Raw genomic sequence first — 19929 nt, 5'->3', positions numbered from 1 at the left:
GGTACATTCAGTTAACAGGTGTTTTATATTGTCAACAGCCATTTTGCAAAATTTGCACTGAGTAATTTTGTTCTGGCTGCAACGCCATGAGTTAGATTGTTTGTAAAAATCGCCCCATTTAAAAGCTGAATGTGCTATTCGATAGCAGATCGATATGTCAGAGTTTGAAAAGTATGGTTTGATATTTTTCTTCATAAGGAGCATTTCTGACCAGCTTATTGGTTCATTGTTTTGGCTCTTAATTTCAGTTTTAGTTTCTTTTTGTGTTTTTAGGGTTGTGTATATTGTATTATATGATATATCAGTCCAGTCAAGATTGTGTTTTCGGAGTTGGAGAAAAGTGCGGAAAATATCAGAATAAAACGAATTTGGGCAATCAGAGTGTGGTTCACTTAGGTTATATAACTTTTGGTTGATGTGCCTTATTTTATAGTTTAGATTGTACTTTGCCCACTCATGCCATAGTTCTGTAGCTTTATCGAGTGTGGACAGGTGTCTAATTCTGTCAGCTCTACTGGTTTGAAATTTTGTTTCTATGTCAATCATTTTTAATCCTCCGTTTTTAACTTCTGCAATGATTTTTGTTCTGCTTAATTGCTCAATTGGAGATGGATACCATAGAAAATTGTATAAGATTTTGTTTAAGGATTGGATATGCTTTTTTTGTGGGTAAAGAACCCTTCCCATATGAAGAAATATAGGCACGAGGAGAGTATTTATTATGGTGATTTTTCCTAGAAGGGAGAGTGGTCGAAATTTATGAATGTTGGCAGTCGTTTCAGTTTGTTTTATCCCTTTTTCCCAGTTAAGAGTGTCTAGTTTTTTGTTGTTGTTTCCTAACCAGATTCCAAGGATTTTTATTTCATTTTGAATTTGAATATGTGGGTAATGTTGCTGTACTTCACTTTGTAACTCAGGTTGTGATACAAGCATTTGTGTTTTATTTTCGTTAATTTTTTGTCCTGACATTTGTTGGTAAAGTTTTAATTCTTTAAGTATTTCAGTAATAGAATTAAGGTTATTTGTGATAAACGTTGTGTCGTCTGCGTATTGTTCGATTTTTACTGCTTTTTTATTTATGGAGAAGCCTTTTATTGATGCATTGCTCTCTATGCGGCGTGTGAGTACATCGGCGCATATTATAAAAAAGAGCATGCTCAGAGGGCATCCTTGTCGGATGCCTCGCCTAATGTCGATTTTTTTTGTCAGTGCTCCATTCATTTCAACTCGACTAGAGATGTTTGAGTATATAAGGGTTAAGTATGAAGTCATCACTGGCTTAAATCCAATTTTTTGGAGTATTTTGTACAGAAAAGAATGTTCCACTCTGTCAAAGGCTTTTTCAAAGTCTGTTACCATTATATATAATTTTCTGTTTTTTAGTTTTGCTGCTTCGATGGCTGCTTGAATATTCATTGTAGCGTGTTCAATTCGTCTGTTCGGTAGACCACATTTTTGGTTGGGTTGAATCAGTGTTTCCATTAAGGGCGTGATTCTATTGGCTAGGATTTTGCTTAAAATTTTGTAATCAGTGTTCAATAATGAGATTGGTCTCCAATTTTTGAGCAATGATTTATCTCCTTTTTTGTGAAAAAGTTTAACTATGGCTTCTCTCATCGTTACTGTCATAGTGTTTTTTAGAAAACAGTTAGTATACATTTCAAGCAAATCATATTTCAAAATGTGCCAACATTTTTGATAAAAGATTGCGCTGAGGCGATCCGAGCCGGGGGCTGAGTTTTTATTTAATGTATCAATTGCGAGCTTAATTTCATCTTTTGTTATTAGTCTTTCATTTTCTTGTGCTTTATCTGCATGTATTGTGGTGTGGTTCAAAATGTTTAGATATTCATCTTGTTCAGTTGGATCAATTTTTCCATCAATTCCCCATAACTTATGGTAAAAATTGTGTGTTTCTGTTAAGATGTCATTTTTGTTGGTTACAACTTTATTGTCCTCTGTATGTAGTTCGGTGATAGTATTATTTTTACCTCTTTTCGTTTCAAGATGAAAGAATCCTTTGCTTGTTTGCTCTGAATCGTTTTGAGGTATTTTGCAGCGAATTTGTGCTCCTCTTTGCGTGTTATTGTGAAATTGTTCAATAACATCGGTAAATTTTGCTCGATCAGATACTAGGTTTGGATGAAATTCGTCTTCAATCGTAGAATTTAAGATCTGGAGTTGTTGGTTTGCTGTGTCATATGCTTCTCGTTGCATCGTTGCGAGTTGCTGTGAGAGCTCTATCAGCTTATTTTTAAGTATTTCTTTTACTTTATCCCACCATTCAAGAGTATTTTGAAAGTTTGGTTTTCTTATTGTCCAATTGGTCCATGTTGTTTCTATTTCGGATATTACATGTTGATGTTGAAAGATGGAGTTATTTACTTTATATGTGTGTTGATCCCATTTTATGTGTGTGTGATAGCTTAATGATAAGGTTGGTGCATTATTATGGTCTGAGTACAAATTTGTGTGATGTGTAATGTTTTCAAAGTGCTTCAAGGTATTGTTGTTTATATATATTCTATCTATTCTTGTTTTTGCTTTTGGATGTAAATATGTATAGATTGCTTTGTGTGGATGTTTGTATCGAAATATGTCTATTAGTTGAAAATTATTAACTAGTGTTTTAAAAGTCTTTTTGTCGTAGGTGTTTGAGAAGGATTGAGGGTTTGCAGTATCTAAAGGGTCTGTGATGAGGTTAAAGTCACCAAGTAGTATTATTTTGTCATCATTCCATTTTTGTAAGTTTGTGGATAGTATTTTTGATAGTGATGTTTTGTCTTTATGATTTTGTGGAAAGTATGCATTGATAATATGCATATTTTCACCATTAATATTGATATGTAGCTGGTGGAGGTGGTTGTTCTTTAAAATAGTATGTCTGGGTTGACCCTTTTGATATATTTCATTTTTTAGTATTATCATAGTTCCTGCACGAAAACTTGGAGAATCAGGAAATATGTTTGAAAAAAGTTTTATGTTATAAAATTTTTCCCAATTTTCCAATTGTTTAGGTAAAAGTCGATGAGTTTCCTGAATAGCTAAGGCAGAGAGTCTATGAAGCTTAAAGAATTTTATAATGTTGGTAAATTTTTTGGAAATTCCATTTATATTGATTGAGCAAATTTTAAGCTTTTTAACTTGCGTGTGACAAGTTTGACTCTCTGCCTCAGAAAGCATTTCACTAGGTGTCAAAAGTATGATACACAATCACATTAGGCTATATTATAGGCTATTTAACACTATGATTATTATTACTTTTTTTCGGTTTTTAGGCGATAAAGAGATTCAATAAAAGTTCGTTTTAAAATATTATAGTTAGTAAGTATTTTCGTTGTCTCTTGGCAGCTCTTCATCTTTGTTTGGTTCAAGGATAGATTTTTCATCATTTTCTGATGGTGTGAGAAGGTTTTCATCTGTCTAATTCTGGGATGATGTGTCAATCATCAGAGGCATTGAGTTTTGTTCTGAATCGGAGGATGGTTCTTTTGAGTAGTTTGGATCTATTTTTTGGGTCTTGTTTTCTAAGGGCGGACTATCTTCAAGAGGTCGCTTATTAGGTCTGATGTGGGTGGGTGTTGGTAAATGGTGCCTTTCAGGTGCATTTCTTGTTTTAGATATCGGATGTCTTTGTTGATTGTGTGTTGTTTTCTTTTTCTTCCTTCGTGTGCTTTTCTTTTCCCATGGGTGTGATGCTATGTCAGTGGACTCTATATCTGAAGATGGTCCTTCTGTGTTAGGGCTTGTAGTACCACTTTCAGTTTCGGCGTTTCTTTGTTGAGTTAGGAAGGCACGTTTTGGGCATTCCGTACCTTGATGTCCTCGGTGTTGGCAATACCCACACAATATCCTCATGGGACATGTTGCATCGAGGTGGTCCAGTCCTTTGCAGAAGCGACAAAGATGACGTTGAGGTGTATTGTTCATTTTTTGTGTCGTTCGGCATTGTTGGGCTGTGTGCCCCTTCTTTTTGCATATATTGCCCTGGGCGCAATCTGCTGCGCAATGACCTCGCTTTTTGCATATTCTACACAGGGAGAGATGCTCCTCTCCTGGCTTTGTGATATATATCCATATACCATGAACTTTTATTTTGTCTGGGATATTTTCCAGGTTTATATCCCTTAGATGGATATGGACATATTCGTTTTTTATGTTTGGGAAGTTTTTAAATCTCCCAAAGAAGATTTTTTCGGGTTTTCCCCATTTACAGTCGTTTGCAATGTCTCTTGATAGTTCCACCGGCCACTCTACTGGAACTGGGTAGAGTGTTACTATGTCACAGGGTGGTTTGGGCTTCCAAGCTGTGACTGTTATTGTAGCTCCTTGGTATTGATATGCAGTTGGGGAACGTTCAAATATTACGTAACGCTTTTTTTCCAAATTTTTGACCCCCCCCCTCCCCCATGTAACGCCAACGTAACGCTTTTTTCAATCCCCCCCTCCCCCATGTAACGCTTTTTCACTACGAATTCAGCACAAAAAACTACCATTCCGTACTCGAAAGCGTTACGTAACGTTTTGCTTGAACCCCCTCCCCCCCGATGTGACGCTAACGTAACGCTTTGCATAAACCCCCCCTCCCCCTCGAAGGCGTTACGTAATATTTGAACGTTCCCTTGGGGTTTGGTGATGTATAGCTAGTTTATCCAAGTTTTCCTTTTCTGCTTCGGTGTGTGTGATTACGAATTGATGTTCATTTAAGTTTAACATGCACACTCCTTCAAGTCCTTTTGCATATTTGCTGAGAAAGCCATCTCCCATGAAGAAACTTATAAAATTGTCAATGCTCAGCCAGCCTTGGCATTCAGTTTTTACTACAAGTCTTCGTTGAAAGTTGTAAGGCTCGCTTGGTATCATTGTTGCGAGCTACTATAGCCTACTGTTTGAATTCTCAGCTCACAATTGTATGTATTTGTTAAATTTTCAAAGCAAAAGTTAGACAGTTTGTGATATTATAGACTAGCACTTGCAGGTTTTACCACGTTTGCAGTGAGAACGCTGCTGGCGCTTAATGAGTTAAAAACAACTGCCTACTTTTTCGAAAGAAACTACCTAAGGTGTTTCTTTCTTTTTCACATCAACAAATTAAAAGTTCCTTTTTGAAGAAATCAGCAGAAACCTCAGGGAAAAGAAGCCAGCTGATTGCCTCAAAAAAGAAAATTATAAGTAACCACTCTAGATCAGTGGATCCTAAGGCAGAGTCCACTGATCCAGCTGACGTAGGCTACTCTCTTTACTTCTGTATATTTACTATCCTAGGCAAAAGTACGCAAAACACAAAAGATTATATGTATATATCTCCTTTTACTATACTAAATCTACTTTAAACACGAGTTTCTCCCATGAGGCTGTTTTTTTTTGTTTTTTTTATTGAAAAGTAAAAACAGTTGTACAGTAAACAATACAAAAGAAGCAATTGGTGAATGCAATCATATTATTGATACCATTCTGTTGCACAGTATAAGTTATACCTGAATTAAGAGATCAAAGGCATGCGATAGATTTGGAAATTCATTGTAGCTATGATATCACTTTTATGTTTGAGGCTAGTGTTTTATCTCCACTATAACGGTCATCTAACAAGTACGTTCATACAGTAGTAGCCCAAAAGATATTCTTATCATGCATATGCCAAAAGGCGTTGTTGTGTTCGACATTAAATCAGATGCATTGCGCAGGCAGGTAGGTAACACATTACCAGTCACAATAAAAGTGTCTATGTTACTGTGCGTCCCACAACGCACATTTGTAGCCAAAAAATAAACAAATCAATAAGTAGGAATATAATGTAATGCATGCAATTGCATAAACGAAGAAGGATCTGCATGTTGCCTCATTGCTCTCTTGTAGTGCAATGATGCTACATGCAGATGGTATGTGTGAATAAGTATCATTTACTATGGCGCATTTCATAAAATTCACAAGTCAGGTACATACACTGCAAAGGATAACAATTAATAGCAGAATTCTTTCGAGAACAGTGGGTTCTTGGTTGTCATGTTAGTGCTATATAGATATAGTGATATAGTGCTCATAGTTGGAAAAAGTTAGATTGTGATAATTACAACTTGCCTGAGTAGGCCTACAGCAAGGGACAATCAAAATAGATGAAACCGCATTCATGGTAATATAGACGTTTTGCAAACTGCTCTTTTCATTTTCAATATAATAACAAGCATGACAGCTTATTTTCACTAAACATATAAACAAATGTCAAAAATTATGGATGAACAGCGCATCTATATTTTTCGGTTTACGTTCAACAATGCATTCTAGCCGTCAAAATAATGGAATATTTGGTAATTTTGTTGAGACATACCATTGCCCAATCGTTGAATTTACATCAGAGATAATTTTATTAGATAGATTATCAGTTTCATGCACATGGTTTCATACAGCGTTATAATGTTGTTTTTCAAGCCACGTGGCGTTCATGGTCATAACGCAACATTGCAGAAACAGCCAATATTGATACCAGGTAGGCCTACTAATTATTACGCCGCTTTCGTCGAATCTACGTCGCTAAACGACGAAATTGTGCAAACGCCTGTTGGATTTCCCTTCTACGTGTAGTTTGTCATAAACGTGAAGCATTGCTCAAGAAGCTAATCTGAATCACCATAGATAACCATAACATTCATATAGTTTCATCATCAGTAAATATGTAAAGTGCACTTCACAATTTTTGACAACGGTCTGACAATTTATTATATTGCAAAGTTTTGGTTTATTCTTGACTTTTATAATTCTGTGTAACAGTTTTTTTCTAACTAGTTTCTACGTGACTAACAATTTGTTTCATTATACATTTTCTTTAGTATTTCAACGCCATTATTAAAAAAATTTCGTCCTTTTCACTTTTAAATAAAACATGGCAAGGCAAGGATTCAGTGCTGAAGAAATATTGCAACATGTTTTACTGGATTCTAACGACGAAAGCCAGGCGGATGATTTGGAGGATTTATGGCACTCCGATTCAGATGAAGAAGCGGATTCTTCTCCGTCAACTTCCGCAACAGCGATTCCGATCGAGATTGACGACCAGTTACCTTCCATGGGCGATGTTCAACCGGAGTTTGCGCCACCACGACGGATTATAACATCGAAAAGACTGGTGAACAGCATAGATTCCTCTCTCGACATGAACAACTACGATGCTGTTGAGTTTCCCGACACACTGAAGTCTTATACAACTTTTGTAGAAAAGCCAAAGAACAGACAAGGGCGGCGTCAGCATTACTTGGTCCAATGCGAGACCGGTGCACAATGGGAGAAGGGGCCGGGCTAACATTATATCTGGCCCGATTGATGTTAGAAGAGAAGCCAAAGAAGCCAAGACTCCTCGGCAAGCATGGGAACTATTTTTTTTTTTAACATTTTGAACATTATTGTTCAAGAAACAAATAGAAAAATTGCCACACTCACTTCTCAATTGCCAGAGAGAATTTTAGATGACAGCAGGTACTGCTATTTTGGCCCAACCAACAACGAGGAGATGCTGGCCTTTGTTAGATTGGGGTATTTTCGGGGGCTTTTAGGACAGGCTGGTCATTCCACGGATGTATTGTTCAATCAACTGCAAGGACATCCCGTGTTTAGTGCAACAATGAGCAAGAACCGCTTTAAATTTTTATTTTCGAACATTTCGTTCGACGACCAAAATACTAGGCCGCAACGTTGGAAGAATGACCGGTTGGCCGCATTTCGAGTCGTTTTCGAAATGTTTAACGAAAACTGCGGCAAACATGTCATTCCAGGTGACTACTTGTCGTTGGACAAAACGCTATACCCCATGAGGACACAAATTGCCTTCAAGCAATATAATCCAAACAAGCCTGCGAAATATGGCCTTCTGTTCAAGTCTGTAAACGCCAGCAGATTCCCATACACATTTGCGGCATCGGTCTATTCAGGTAAACCGAAGGAAGAGCCATTTAATTTTTACGTTTGTGGAACAGAAGAAGTGGTAAAAGGAATGGTGATGAGCCTGGAACAACACGGTGACCTTCAAGGTCGGAATATTTTGTATGACCGCTTGTACACCTCCATACCACTCGCGCAGTGGTTGCTTGACAGGGGTATAACGTCAGCTGGAACCCTCAACGCTATACGTAGAAGAATACCCCTGGAAGTGAAGCAAGTGAGTGGTAGGGAGAAATTTTCGTACGAAATTTATTGGCAGACGAGTGAGGCTGATCTCAGCCTACATTCTTATGGTGGCCGGTCGATTGGTCGAAAGACATTTGGTCGACAGTCAATTGGTCGACAGACATTTGGTCGACAGGACGTTTGGTCGACAGACAATTGGTCGACAGACATTTGGTCGACAGGACATTTGGTCGACAGGACATTTGGTCGACAAGACATTTGGTCGACAAGACATTTGGTCGACAAGACATTTGGTCGACAGACATTTGGTCGACAAGACATTTGGTCGACAGACATTTGGTCGACAAGACATTTGGTCGACAAGACATTTGGTCGACAAAACATTTGGTCGACAGGACATTTGGGTTAGAGTTAGGTTAGGGTTAGTTAACCCTAAAATGAATCGTTCTTTCGACCAAATGTCCTGTCGACCAAATGTCTTGTCGACCAAATGTCCTGTCGACCAAATGTCTGTCGACCAAACGTCCTGTCGACCAAATGTCCTGTCGACCAAATGTCTGTCGACCAAATGTCCTGTCGACCAAATGTCTTGTCGACCAATTGTCTGTCGACCAAACGTCCTGTCGACCAAATGTCTGTCGACCAAATGACTGTCGACCAAATGTCTTTCGACCAATTGACCGGGTACCATTCTTATGTAGTAAAAACGAAGAATTCTGGCATGCGGAATGTGTTGATGTTGACGACCATGCAACCTCAATTGGAGATTACCAAGGATGACGGCAAAAAGAAGCCAGGCTTGTATAAGCTTTACGACTTCACAAAGGGTGGCACCGATATCATCGACCAAAGGATGGGTTGGTTCATTCACGTGCAAAGCGAAGTCCCCACGGTGGACAACTACTGCGTTTGCTTATTGAGAAGGTGCCAAAGTCAGAAAAAATAAACTACCAAAAAACCGTGGCCAATGTCAGTGCTGTGAAAAGCCTTTATGCCCTGCACATTCCATGCGAGTATGTCAAGCTTGCTTTTGCGCAGAATAAACTATTTGAATGATTGCGGTTTTATAAACTTTGGCTTCAACCACAGCCTAAATAAAACGCGGAGCTCAATGAAAGATTTTTCTTTTTTCCTTTCATTAGACAGATAGCTATTTTTACGTTGATTCAACATATCAATCCGTTGAATACTTGTAAACATGCGCGGTTTTGCAATTAGATTGCTTATAAAATCATCTATCCTTTTTTGTATAAAAAGTGGGTCATAAAACTAATCGTAATACTCGATGTAAAATTCAGCATTTTTATATGCTGAAACAGTATTGTATTCATATTTTATAAGTCCATTTTCTATTTAGAAAATATCAATATAATGCGGTTTGAGCATAGCTGAATTTTAGCGCGGATACAACGACTGATTTTATGACTTTTATACAAACAAGGACAGAAGAGAAGTAATCTAATTGCAAACCCGCGCATGTTTACATCGTCTTGCAATGTTGAATCCACGTCGAAATGATTGTATTAGCGTTGTATTCAATTCCTCGTATTATCGAACTGTAAATGTGCAGCCACTTGTAATTTCAATGTGCCTCATTGCATATTCCTAAATATTTCTGAACTTGTGTGTACATAACCTGACAGAACACAGGTTGCTTTACCATTGAATCAAGTTGAAAAACGTTGCTGCAAGAGCCTTGTGCCAATTGCTGCAGTCCGGTATTGCTGTAACCAAATCAAAATACTTATCAATATTTTGCTGCCAAACTGATATTTTTATCGCATAAACGCCCATTAGGCAGCTAATTCTTTGTAAAGTATTTCTCCAGGTTCACAATGATTTGACGCATAATAAATACTACTTTGAATAAATCTAAATATTGTTTGGATTTTAGTGTGTGGCATATGAATTTTAGAGAGCTTATTGAATCCACAAGAAAATGACCCGAGGCATTACAGATTTTCCTTTTGATGAAAAGCGTTGTGACGTTCTGTTAATTAATGAACCGTGACTGTTTTATTTTGAATTTCTTTCTGACTTCTGTTTACGTAGAGCATCATCGACTTTATCGGGTAATCTTACTCCTAGTACTAACCTTGTATGTAGCCGAGTTCACATTGAACTTACATTGAGAGACGCTGTTGCAACTACAATACATTGCATTTAAACCGCGTTTTTTGTTGCATGATCTTCCATTCGTTTCGTGGATTACATAATAGTATTTGATAAACGCCACCCTGCTTCTTCAGCTGGTCTACATTTGTTAATAAAGCGTAGGAGTTGCTGTTCTTGGAACCGAGGTCACAAGATCATAATCCAAATTGGTGTGACACGCGTTCAGAAATCTCATTACTGCATGTAATTGATGAAGCATTGTTCTTTTAGTCAAGGAGCGAGCTTTATTTTGAGCGTGGGAAAAGTTATTATTTTGCATAAAAAATATAGATTCAAATTGAGATTATGTAAAAAAAAATTAATCACAACATTGCAATGCATGTTCTTCATTACTCTATCAAAAAATAATGTGTAAACTCACGCTACAATTGCTTTAATCGCAAAATAATCCAAAAGTCATAAGTCACCTCAACATTTCAACGTCTATGAGCAGTTCTAAAATTCACATAGGTTTAATTTTCGGACATGCTCAGCGTAAATAATTTTACAAAGTGAATCCCAAAGTTTGAAACCGTACCTTAAAAAATAACAGAGATATCACTCCTAAAGCATAAGAAGAATTGACAGCTTCCCCCCAAACTGAGCAAGACTCCAGGGAGCCCAACCTCGTAAGGGTTAAAATGTTCTAGGTTTTTTTGAAGTTGTTTTTATGCTTTAACAGTAAAATTTTAAAGTAGTTTTGTTTTTTGAGCTTTAGTGACCTGGTACCGAAGTTTCTTTAAACGACAACTACTAGAAGGAAAAATGAACGGCAAACGAAATAGAGGCAGACCACCAAGAATTGGGACTAATGATATTGAAGATTGGTCAGGACTTAATTACAAAGCTGCAGTAGAAAAATCTCACAACAGAGAAACTTGGCGTCTCATTGCCTCCAACCCTCGACGAGAGGAAGGAACTTAATGATGATGATGATGGAAGCTACTACAAGAAGTGTAGATGTTATAGAAAAAATAAAAACTTCCTTTCATTTAGCAAAGCTACAATGGAAAAATGTTTGTGGAGTTTGTACTAATGGAGCACCAGCTGTGTTGGGTTCACATTCAGGCTTTCAAAAAAAATTAAAAAACTTGCTACTCAACCAAAAGGTGCACATTTTGTTATTCACAGATGTGCGCTGGCTAGCAAAACCTTACCAACCTCTCTGCAAAACATATTAGATTCTGCGATAAAAATTGTGAACTGCATCAAATCCAGTAGCCTCAACTCGCGTCTGTTAAAACTATTCTGTAAAGACATGAATTCGGCACATGAAGTTCTTTTATTTTACACGTCTATACGTTGGCTATCCAAAGGAAACGTTCTGAGTCACGTTTTTGAGATGACGGACGAAATAAAATCATTTGCAGAAACTAAAAAAAGGAGTTTTTGTCTTATTTTAGTGATGAGCTATGGATGAAAAGTCTTGCTTATTTAGCAGACATTTTTGAAAAATTGAATAGCTTGAACCTGAAACTATAGGGAAAGGGTACAAACATCATTCAATTACGTGACAATCTGATTGCTTTTACCTCAAAGTTGCAAAACTGGCGTGGAAAAGTAATGCAAGGAAACATTGCCAGGTTTGAAAATTTGTCCAGTGTTATTGAAGAGCATGAAGTACTTGATGAACGAATGAAGACATCGATTAGGCCTACACAGCATCTTCAATCCCTTGAAGTTGAGTTCAAGCATTTCACTGAGCTCAAAGAAAAATATACCGCATTTGTACGAAATCCGATCTCTACTACTTTGGATGTTGCTCATATTCCAGATGACTTACAAGACCAATTTTATGATCTTCAAAATGATTCTTCCGCATGTGACGTTTTTCATGAAATGCCACTCTCTCAGTTCTGGTGTGCTATGCGTAAATCATACCCACAACTATGTGAACTAGCTTTTCAAATATTATTTCCAATTTGCCACAACATACCTCTGCGAAAGTGGTTTTTCAGCTCTTGTCCATATCAAAACGAAAGCAAGAAATCGAAAGAAAGTTGAAGATGATATGAGATTGGCCTTATCAATCACTCTACCACTAATTTCGAACTTGGCCAAGCAGTTGCCTAGTCAACCGTCGCATTAAAAGTTGTGACATTCAGCAGTTCTTTGAAATTAAATGTTATTGAAATGTATTTTTGTGCTAATTTGTATATCTATAGAAAACAGAACAGAAAGGGGGTCGCAGGCTGTATGAAACACCTAAAAGAGGTCGTGAACCACAAAAGGTTGAGAAACACTGGGTAAGAGCAGTAATCTTACTTTTGCTAGATGCCAAATTGATTTGATGATTGTTTAATCAATAGCCTATATTATGACCTCTAGATGTATTAGATATCACTGAGTGTGTGCGGTCATATCAATACAAAGCAGCAGAAAAAGCGTGCAAATGTAGTAATGAGCTATAGTAAAGAAAGATCCGTGAAAACAGTTCAGTGTGTGCATGGCAGTGTAGTGTTCTATTAAAAACGTTCATAGCATGATATTATACTGTAGTAGGGTCAGTTATGCACATTTCGGTGCAAACTTGGGTAGACATTTTTCACCTATATTTTTGAAGTTCTCAGGTGCAGTGGATGTAAAAACCGTCGGGAGCCCGAAAATTTCGGGGGTGGAAGGTGCCCAAACGCACGTTCCCACTTTTGGAGCTACAAGACAATGAAGTGTATACAAGAAAATGTCAAAGTGTTTTAAAATATAGCATGTGGGCAGGGGCTCCGAGAGGGGTGAAGTCGGGCAACTTTCTCCCCTATCATAACATTGTAAAGGAAAAACGAGTAGTTTTTATGTTTTTCACTTTTGAGGGGGGCCCATTTTTTGCTACTAAAATAAAAATGTACCAACTTAAAAATGAATAAATGTTTGAGTGAAATGGGCAGTTTCAAGTATTTTTCTATAATTGTAGCTTAGGCCTACTGTGGATGCTACTTCATTTGTTTCTCATCGAGAACAACTCGGCAGGCTATGTTCAACTGCTTCAATACCAGTAGGTCTATAGTCTTGCTACTCGCAAGCTAAATTTGTTAAGGGAAGTATGAATTAAAAAGAAAAAGATTTTCTGGAAACGGAACACTCCTACAAAACCGCTTCATCGATCATACAAACAAAAATAATTTCTATCGCAGGCTATCTGTGTTGGAAAAGATTCGTTAGCTGTTGATAGTCTAGTAACAAATGTATCAAGAAACTCAAACACATCATCGCTTAGTTTGGAGTTTTATGGAAATTTTATCGTATGTCTGATGTACAGTTGCAAGCATGTAGAACAATTTAAACAAGTTGTAGCCTACAATAATGACATTTTGGATGAGTTGGTACTTTTGAAAGAAAGCTACCCAGCAAACTTGAGCTTCAAACCGGAACTCATCACCTAGGATCTTTATTCAAAGAAATCATCAATCGCAATTTTCAAAACACTTTTCTAAATATTTTGTTGCTTTGAGAATTTTTTGCATAAACCGGTACCTCCAACGGTTGTGTGTTGAAAACGTGGTTTTAGCCCACTGAAATTTGTGCAGAATTGCTTGTAAACCATGACTCAAAACCGATTGAACACTAACAGCCAGTAGCCTGCATGTTGTGCACCAAATCAGACGTTGCATTTGATGGTGTTATCCGTAACTGCATTGCTAAAGGTCATGCCTGGATTGAATTCTTTATTGAGCTTTTTTATTGCTTGCAGCCTATACTGTGTGCTCACATTTTTTTCTCCATCTCCGTTATGCTAAAATTACCACCTACAACAATTTCAATTCACACCATGATTGGAACCAATACTGGCCTGGCACGCAGACTTCTTAAGAGAAGGACACGGTATCACTGACCAATTACAACGGCTCTTCCAGGATTTCAAACAACAAACAGACAAGAATGGGTAACAGCTAACAGGATCGTCAGCAAACACTACATAAATGTGGTACTCTCAGCAGCCCTGAATGCTCACACTGCGAATCCAACATTCAGGACGTCGATCTCCAGGTCAAGGGTTTCCCAATGCCCATCCACTAACATCAGAGGCGGATATGGAGCAGTAGCTTACTCGCAGGTGACGATGTTTTTAAACACTGGTTAAAACGTTAAAAGCACCGCATATGCGATGTGCGCACAATAGTCTACGACTATAGACCTACTACAATTTTTTTAGACAAAATAATGGGGAACAATGGTAATTTTGGTGCAAGTGTAGTCGATTGATCTTGGTTGATTTTCAGATTGAAAGTAGTTTCTTTTCATAACAATACGTTGTGAAACCCTAAACTTTAACTAAATCCAGATTCACATTGAGGAAAGTAGGCCAAGTTCAGCATAAGAGATGTGATAAAATGCATGATTCAAATTTGTTGCTTTTATTTTTGCTGGAAATTGTTTTTGGGGCCCATTTTTCGTAACCTATTGTTTCCCGACTAGTTCTGATTTCTCTCGGAGGCCCTGCATGAAGGTCATCAATTTGGGGTAATTTGGCCCAAAAAATCGTTTGAAAGCACCTATTTTTATCTAAAATCATCACAAAGCCATTTATTAACATTAAAATGGCCAAAAATTACAAAAAGTAATCAAAAAGCACGATATTTTGCAAATTGTTACCGTGTATACAGTTGTTGTTTGTTTTACTCAATAAAATGATCTTCTTAAATACCATGCTACACTACACATTGTCTCTTACAGGCACAAAAACTAAGGCATTGCAACCCCTATTTTGCACATTGACAGGTGTTACATTTAACCATCTTACACTTGCAAATCTTGTCAGTCTTTCCAAATGTTGTGCTCTTGAATCTGTTGTCCTCCAAATGCTCAGCTTATTCTGCAATTTAACCCAACCCCAATGTTCAACAGATGGACAAACAGACTGATTTACAGTGTTTCCCCATATTCATCCTGTTTGTGAGATAAGAGCCAGATAAGTTTGGCAGTAAGAGATTTTTTTGAACTTCAATCCTGAGCTAGTGTCCGACCCACGTTGTTTCCTTGTAATGGTCTTTATGCTTAAGGCGTGGTATTGATCTGCAACCAAGTCAAGTTTGTTTGCCACAAGCTTTTCTCCCATGCTGACTGTCTCATTTAGAACCATTAATGCAAATTCCTCAAATGTAAAATTCTTTTCCACAGTAGCAGCTATGGCTCGAATGATGACAAAAAGATCAACCACAAGCCCATCTGCCTGACTGACTTACTTCTCATGCAATCAATTATCCTTGATTTTTGGGTTGTGATATAGGCTAGTAAGCCATGTTTAGTTGTCAGGCACCCTGGTACCCCTAAAAATACAGACATTAAGACAGTGAGACATTAAGAATTATGTGCATAGCACGAAATATTTTCAACTAATTTGCTGGCTAACAATAAAACTAAACTACAGAAAGAGCAGACATAAAACATATAAAAGGCCTTCTTTCTAACCTGTAAATTCGAAGCAGAAAACGTTCATTGCAAGTTCTTTCCTGTTCCAACAGGCATCACGAAGCTTATTCATTATTGCAAGATTAAACATCATTTTGGGGCATTTTATTTCAATTTTACCAGCAGTGCTTGGCAACTTCAAAGCGTTCTTTCTGATTGATGATTTTATTACATCATCTGTCCCTTCAACAAAACGGGTCTGCTTGATCTTATTGTACTGTGCCTTTTCCAAGTCAGAGATTGATTTTTTTTGATTGATTTGAATCTTTATCCTCGGACTGGGAAACTTTCTTGCAGAGCTTAATCCTGGCAGTTTTGCATACTTGTAGAGGCTTTGAATCACTGACGCAGGCCCGGTCACCGAGATTGACAGAGTAAAGTTTCCGATTGTTGAAGTCTTGTTGCCGGGAAATTATTCCATCCATTAAATCCCGCTGAATGGAGAGCAGTCCTTATCGTGCGTTGCTCTGTGACGTTTGGCTTCGATCACCGCAAGCCCGCGCGAGAAACTAAATTAGTCTCGCGCTTGCCTTCAGATGATCTCACATTTTTTGTAAGTTACACGTTTCATTTTTTGACTAGGTTGAGAAAAATGCATCAGTTTTAAGTTGGTTGAGTTACAGGACGGTTATTCATTTTTTGCTTATCACGAGAGAGAAGAAACTGAATTAATAAAACAAAAGTGCACAATTATTGTTTCTCTTCATTTCACCAGTCGTTGAAAACTGAGATCGAAGAAAGAAAAGTGAACAAGTAGCCCGTTCCGCGCACATTGGTGACCCCGACGTGATCCTTTTCACGTGATTTCAGTTTATAACAGAACTGCGATCGATTGCTATATACTGGCAGGAAGTAAGGAATAGCAATCCTGGCGGCATCACACCAGTCAGATTTATAATTCCAGATCGCTGTGGCACATCCAGAAAGAATGGATTTGTGGCCGATGAGATCTGAGCTGACAAATAAAAACATTCGAGGGTTGTCTTCGACAGTCTCTTTGATTTCGTTTTCTCTTTCTGCAGGAAGGTTGCATGGCCGTTCTTAGTTGGTGGATCAATTTGTCTGGTAAACCCCGATAACAACGAAACATTCTATCTTTATTCATTCTATTGGTAATCAAGAGTTGATAAATTTGTTTAGTTTTTTCTTTAAAATTCAAGAGTTCAGGCCTCAAATGTCTTTTATAACCATTCCTGATGGTTTTGATGGATATGCATGTGATTTATTTTAGATTTATGCTTTAAAATGTTTACCATACTGTACTGTAATTGGAGATGTTATGGCAATATTTATGCTAGTTTCAAATAGAAATCTTCTACATAAAGCAATGTCATCCAACTTGCATGTTGCTGATCAAAACTGATGCTTTGTGATTGGATTTTGTTGAAAAATTCATTGTTATATGTACGCACTGACACAAATACACATTTTAACAAAGTAAAGTTCAGAGAAAATAGTTTTCTTTTTTTGAAAAAGGATTTACTTCAATGATTGAAGATTCTTTTTGATGTCAGTGCTATTTTGTGTCACAGTAGTTATATATATTGCGTTGGTTTTTGTTTTACATTGTGTTCTGCGTCCTTCGCATAGCATGTTAGCTAAAGTAAGAATTGTGTAGTTAGATTTCATGTTGACTTAGTGTAATCTTATGTTGTCTGAAGGTTTTTGCGTTTTTTGGCAAAAGCTCATGTAGTTCATCATTATTTTTGTAATATGAGATTGTTACTTTTTAGTGATTATTTAAAGTCATGGGTTTTGATAGAAATACTGTATCTTTTAGCATGTGTTAATTAAACATCAATTTCTTGCTGATTCGCAGGACAAAAAACGTTCTCAAAAGTGATTTATGTAATTCGCCCAAGAAACCAATTTGTCCGTAGCAACAACAACAAAAAGTGATAGGTAATGGAAGTACCTTGTTCTTTCGTGCAAAAGTACCATGGTCATCTCTTCTGTTCATCCAGTGATTTCATTTGTGCACATCACATATGTTTTGTCGAATCACCATTTTTGTTTGGAATATCACATGGTTCATCTGGGGGGAGGGCTGGTGTGACGTTTGGCTTCGATCACCGCAAGCCCGCGCGAGAAACTAAATTAGTCTCGCGCTTGCCTTCAGATGATCTCACATTTTTTGTAAGTTACACGTTTCATTTTTTGACTAGGTTGAGAAAAATGCATCAATTTTAAGTTGGTTGAGTTACAGGACGGTTATTCATTTTTTGCTTATCACGAGAGAGAAGAAACTGAATTAATAAAACAAAAGTGCACAATTATTGTTTCTCTTCATTTCACCAGTCGTTGAAAACTGAGACCGAAGAAAGAAAAGTGAACAAGTAGCCCGTTCCGCGCACAGCTCAAGCGCACCTACCGAGAGTCGAACTAGCGCGGCTTAATCTTGAAACTTCTTCGTTCCAGAAGTGACGCGCTAACCAACTGAGCTAACGGGGCGGACCGGGGATTTTCTTAAATCAACAGCAACCTCTAGTGGAAAAATGGCCGACGTGTTCAGCTTTGTAAACTGTTGTTGACTGCTGCATGGGTTAATGTGGAGCTTTCTGTATAGCTTTTTACAGTCCTGTACAAACTGCTCGATAAATGCCGCTGAACATTCTTTGTGTTGCTTGGCCATAGTCTTACTATCGACTTTCTTCAGGTAGTGAAGCATCTCTGGAACGATCTCTAGAAAGTCTAGATCTTCCTTGTTGACCAGATTGATATATCCTCCTTGGGGTGCTTTTGTCTAACGCTACTTTGGAGAATTGCTGTCCTACATAATTTACAGCAAAGTGGTCAGCCATAAAGTGTTCCAACAATGGACTATGTAACACTTGGATTTCCTTTAAATCTTGTAGGAAGATTGAAGACAGTCATTTTTTATCGTTTTCAAGCAGCAAATTGGCAGTGGATGTTCTTAAATGAGCAAAATGATTTAAACCTTGGTTTTTGTGGAGTTCATGAGTGTAAGACCATAATGATGTAAACTTTAGGTTGGGGTTTTGGGTTACGACCAAGGTTAGAGCAACAGAGCTGGGCTAATGAAGACCTGAGATCTGCCTTTTTATGTATCAGAACAGTGACGTGACTACAAAAAAGTAATAAACGGGTATAATAAGTCCAATAGCTAATTAGAAAGATGCAAAAAATATCTACCACTTTTTACATACCACTGACAGCTTGAAATGGTGTAACAACGTTAAAAACTTGTGTTTCTCGGCAGTAAAAACAGTTGTACAGTACCACGGCGAACTAGAGAATACGGCCTAAGAAAGTTATTTTACATACTAAAAGTGAACATCATTGAAAAAAAATTTTCTTTTCAAAAAAATTGTTCTAAGACATTTCATACAGTGAAAAAAAATTTTTTTTTGCGAAACTATCCAATTGTTTTTGTTTGAAACTAACGTCATTGAAAATTGTCTAAGAAAGTCTTTTTACGTGCTAAAAGTGAACATTATTAAAAAAAAACTTTCTTTTCAAAAAAATTTTTCAAAAATTTTTCTAAGACATTTCATACAGTGAAAAATAATTTTTTTTTGCGAAACTATCCAATTCTTTTTGTTTGAAACAAACGTCATTAAAAATTGTCTAAGAAAGTTTTTTTACGTACTAAAAGTGAACATTATTGAAAAAATCAAAAATCGTTTTCTGAATTTTTTCCAAGACATTTCATAACTCATTGCGTACATTAAACAAAATTTTTTTTCAAAACTTTTTAAAGTTTTTTTCAAACTGCAAAAGTTTGTTTTTATGCTCCATAATATTCTTTGATCATTCTAAAACGTGTTAACACCGCAATAGTTTTGTTTAAAGGTAAAAAGTTTTCAATTAACCAAAGTTCATTAAACAGCCATTGAGAGCTGCGTAGCTGCTTTATTTAACGAGATAGCTTGTATTTCTAGTTAAAATCGCAATCTAATTATTTTTTTTGACTGAAGTCATTGTAAATTGTATAAGAAATTTTATCCTACACAAAAAGTTTAAATTATCAAAAAAAACATTTTTTTTTCAAAAATTTTTCTAAGACATTTCATACAGTGAAAAATAATTTTTTTTACGAAAGTGTCCAATTCTTTTTGTTTGAAACTAACGTCATTAAAAATTGTCTAAGAAAGTTTTTTTACGTACTAAAAGTGAACATTATTAAAAAAAAATTGTCTTTTTAAAAAAAATTTTCTAAGACATTTCATACAGCGAAAAATAATTTTTTAGCGAAACTATCCAATTCTTTTTGTTTGAAACTAACGTCATTAAAAA

At 36.8% G+C, this 19929-nt stretch overlaps 1 protein-coding gene across 1 annotated transcript; it reads left to right on the top strand.

Moving 5' to 3' along the window:
* The first annotated feature begins 11832 nt into the window (after window positions 1-11832).
* Window positions 11833-12273, top strand: LOC145768966 (zinc finger BED domain-containing protein 5-like). Its single transcript, XM_082580568.1, has one exon. It carries the CDS (start codon window positions 11833-11835, stop codon window positions 12271-12273), a length of 441 nt encoding a protein of 146 aa, XP_082436694.1.
* Window positions 12274-19929: the final 7656 nt, after the last annotated feature.

This window comes from Aplidium turbinatum, chromosome 4 (genome assembly GCF_918807975.1).
Source record: "Aplidium turbinatum chromosome 4, kaAplTurb1.1, whole genome shotgun sequence".
NCBI lineage: Eukaryota > Metazoa > Chordata > Ascidiacea > Aplousobranchia > Polyclinidae > Aplidium > Aplidium turbinatum.
This window is presented reverse-complemented; position numbering and strand designations above follow the sequence as displayed.

Bases quoted from the DNA above. Each gene is read 5' to 3' on its own strand.
- LOC145768966 (XM_082580568.1), top strand. From the start codon at position 11,833: ATGCAAGGAAACATTGCCAGGTTTGAAAATTTGTCCAGTGTTATTGAA.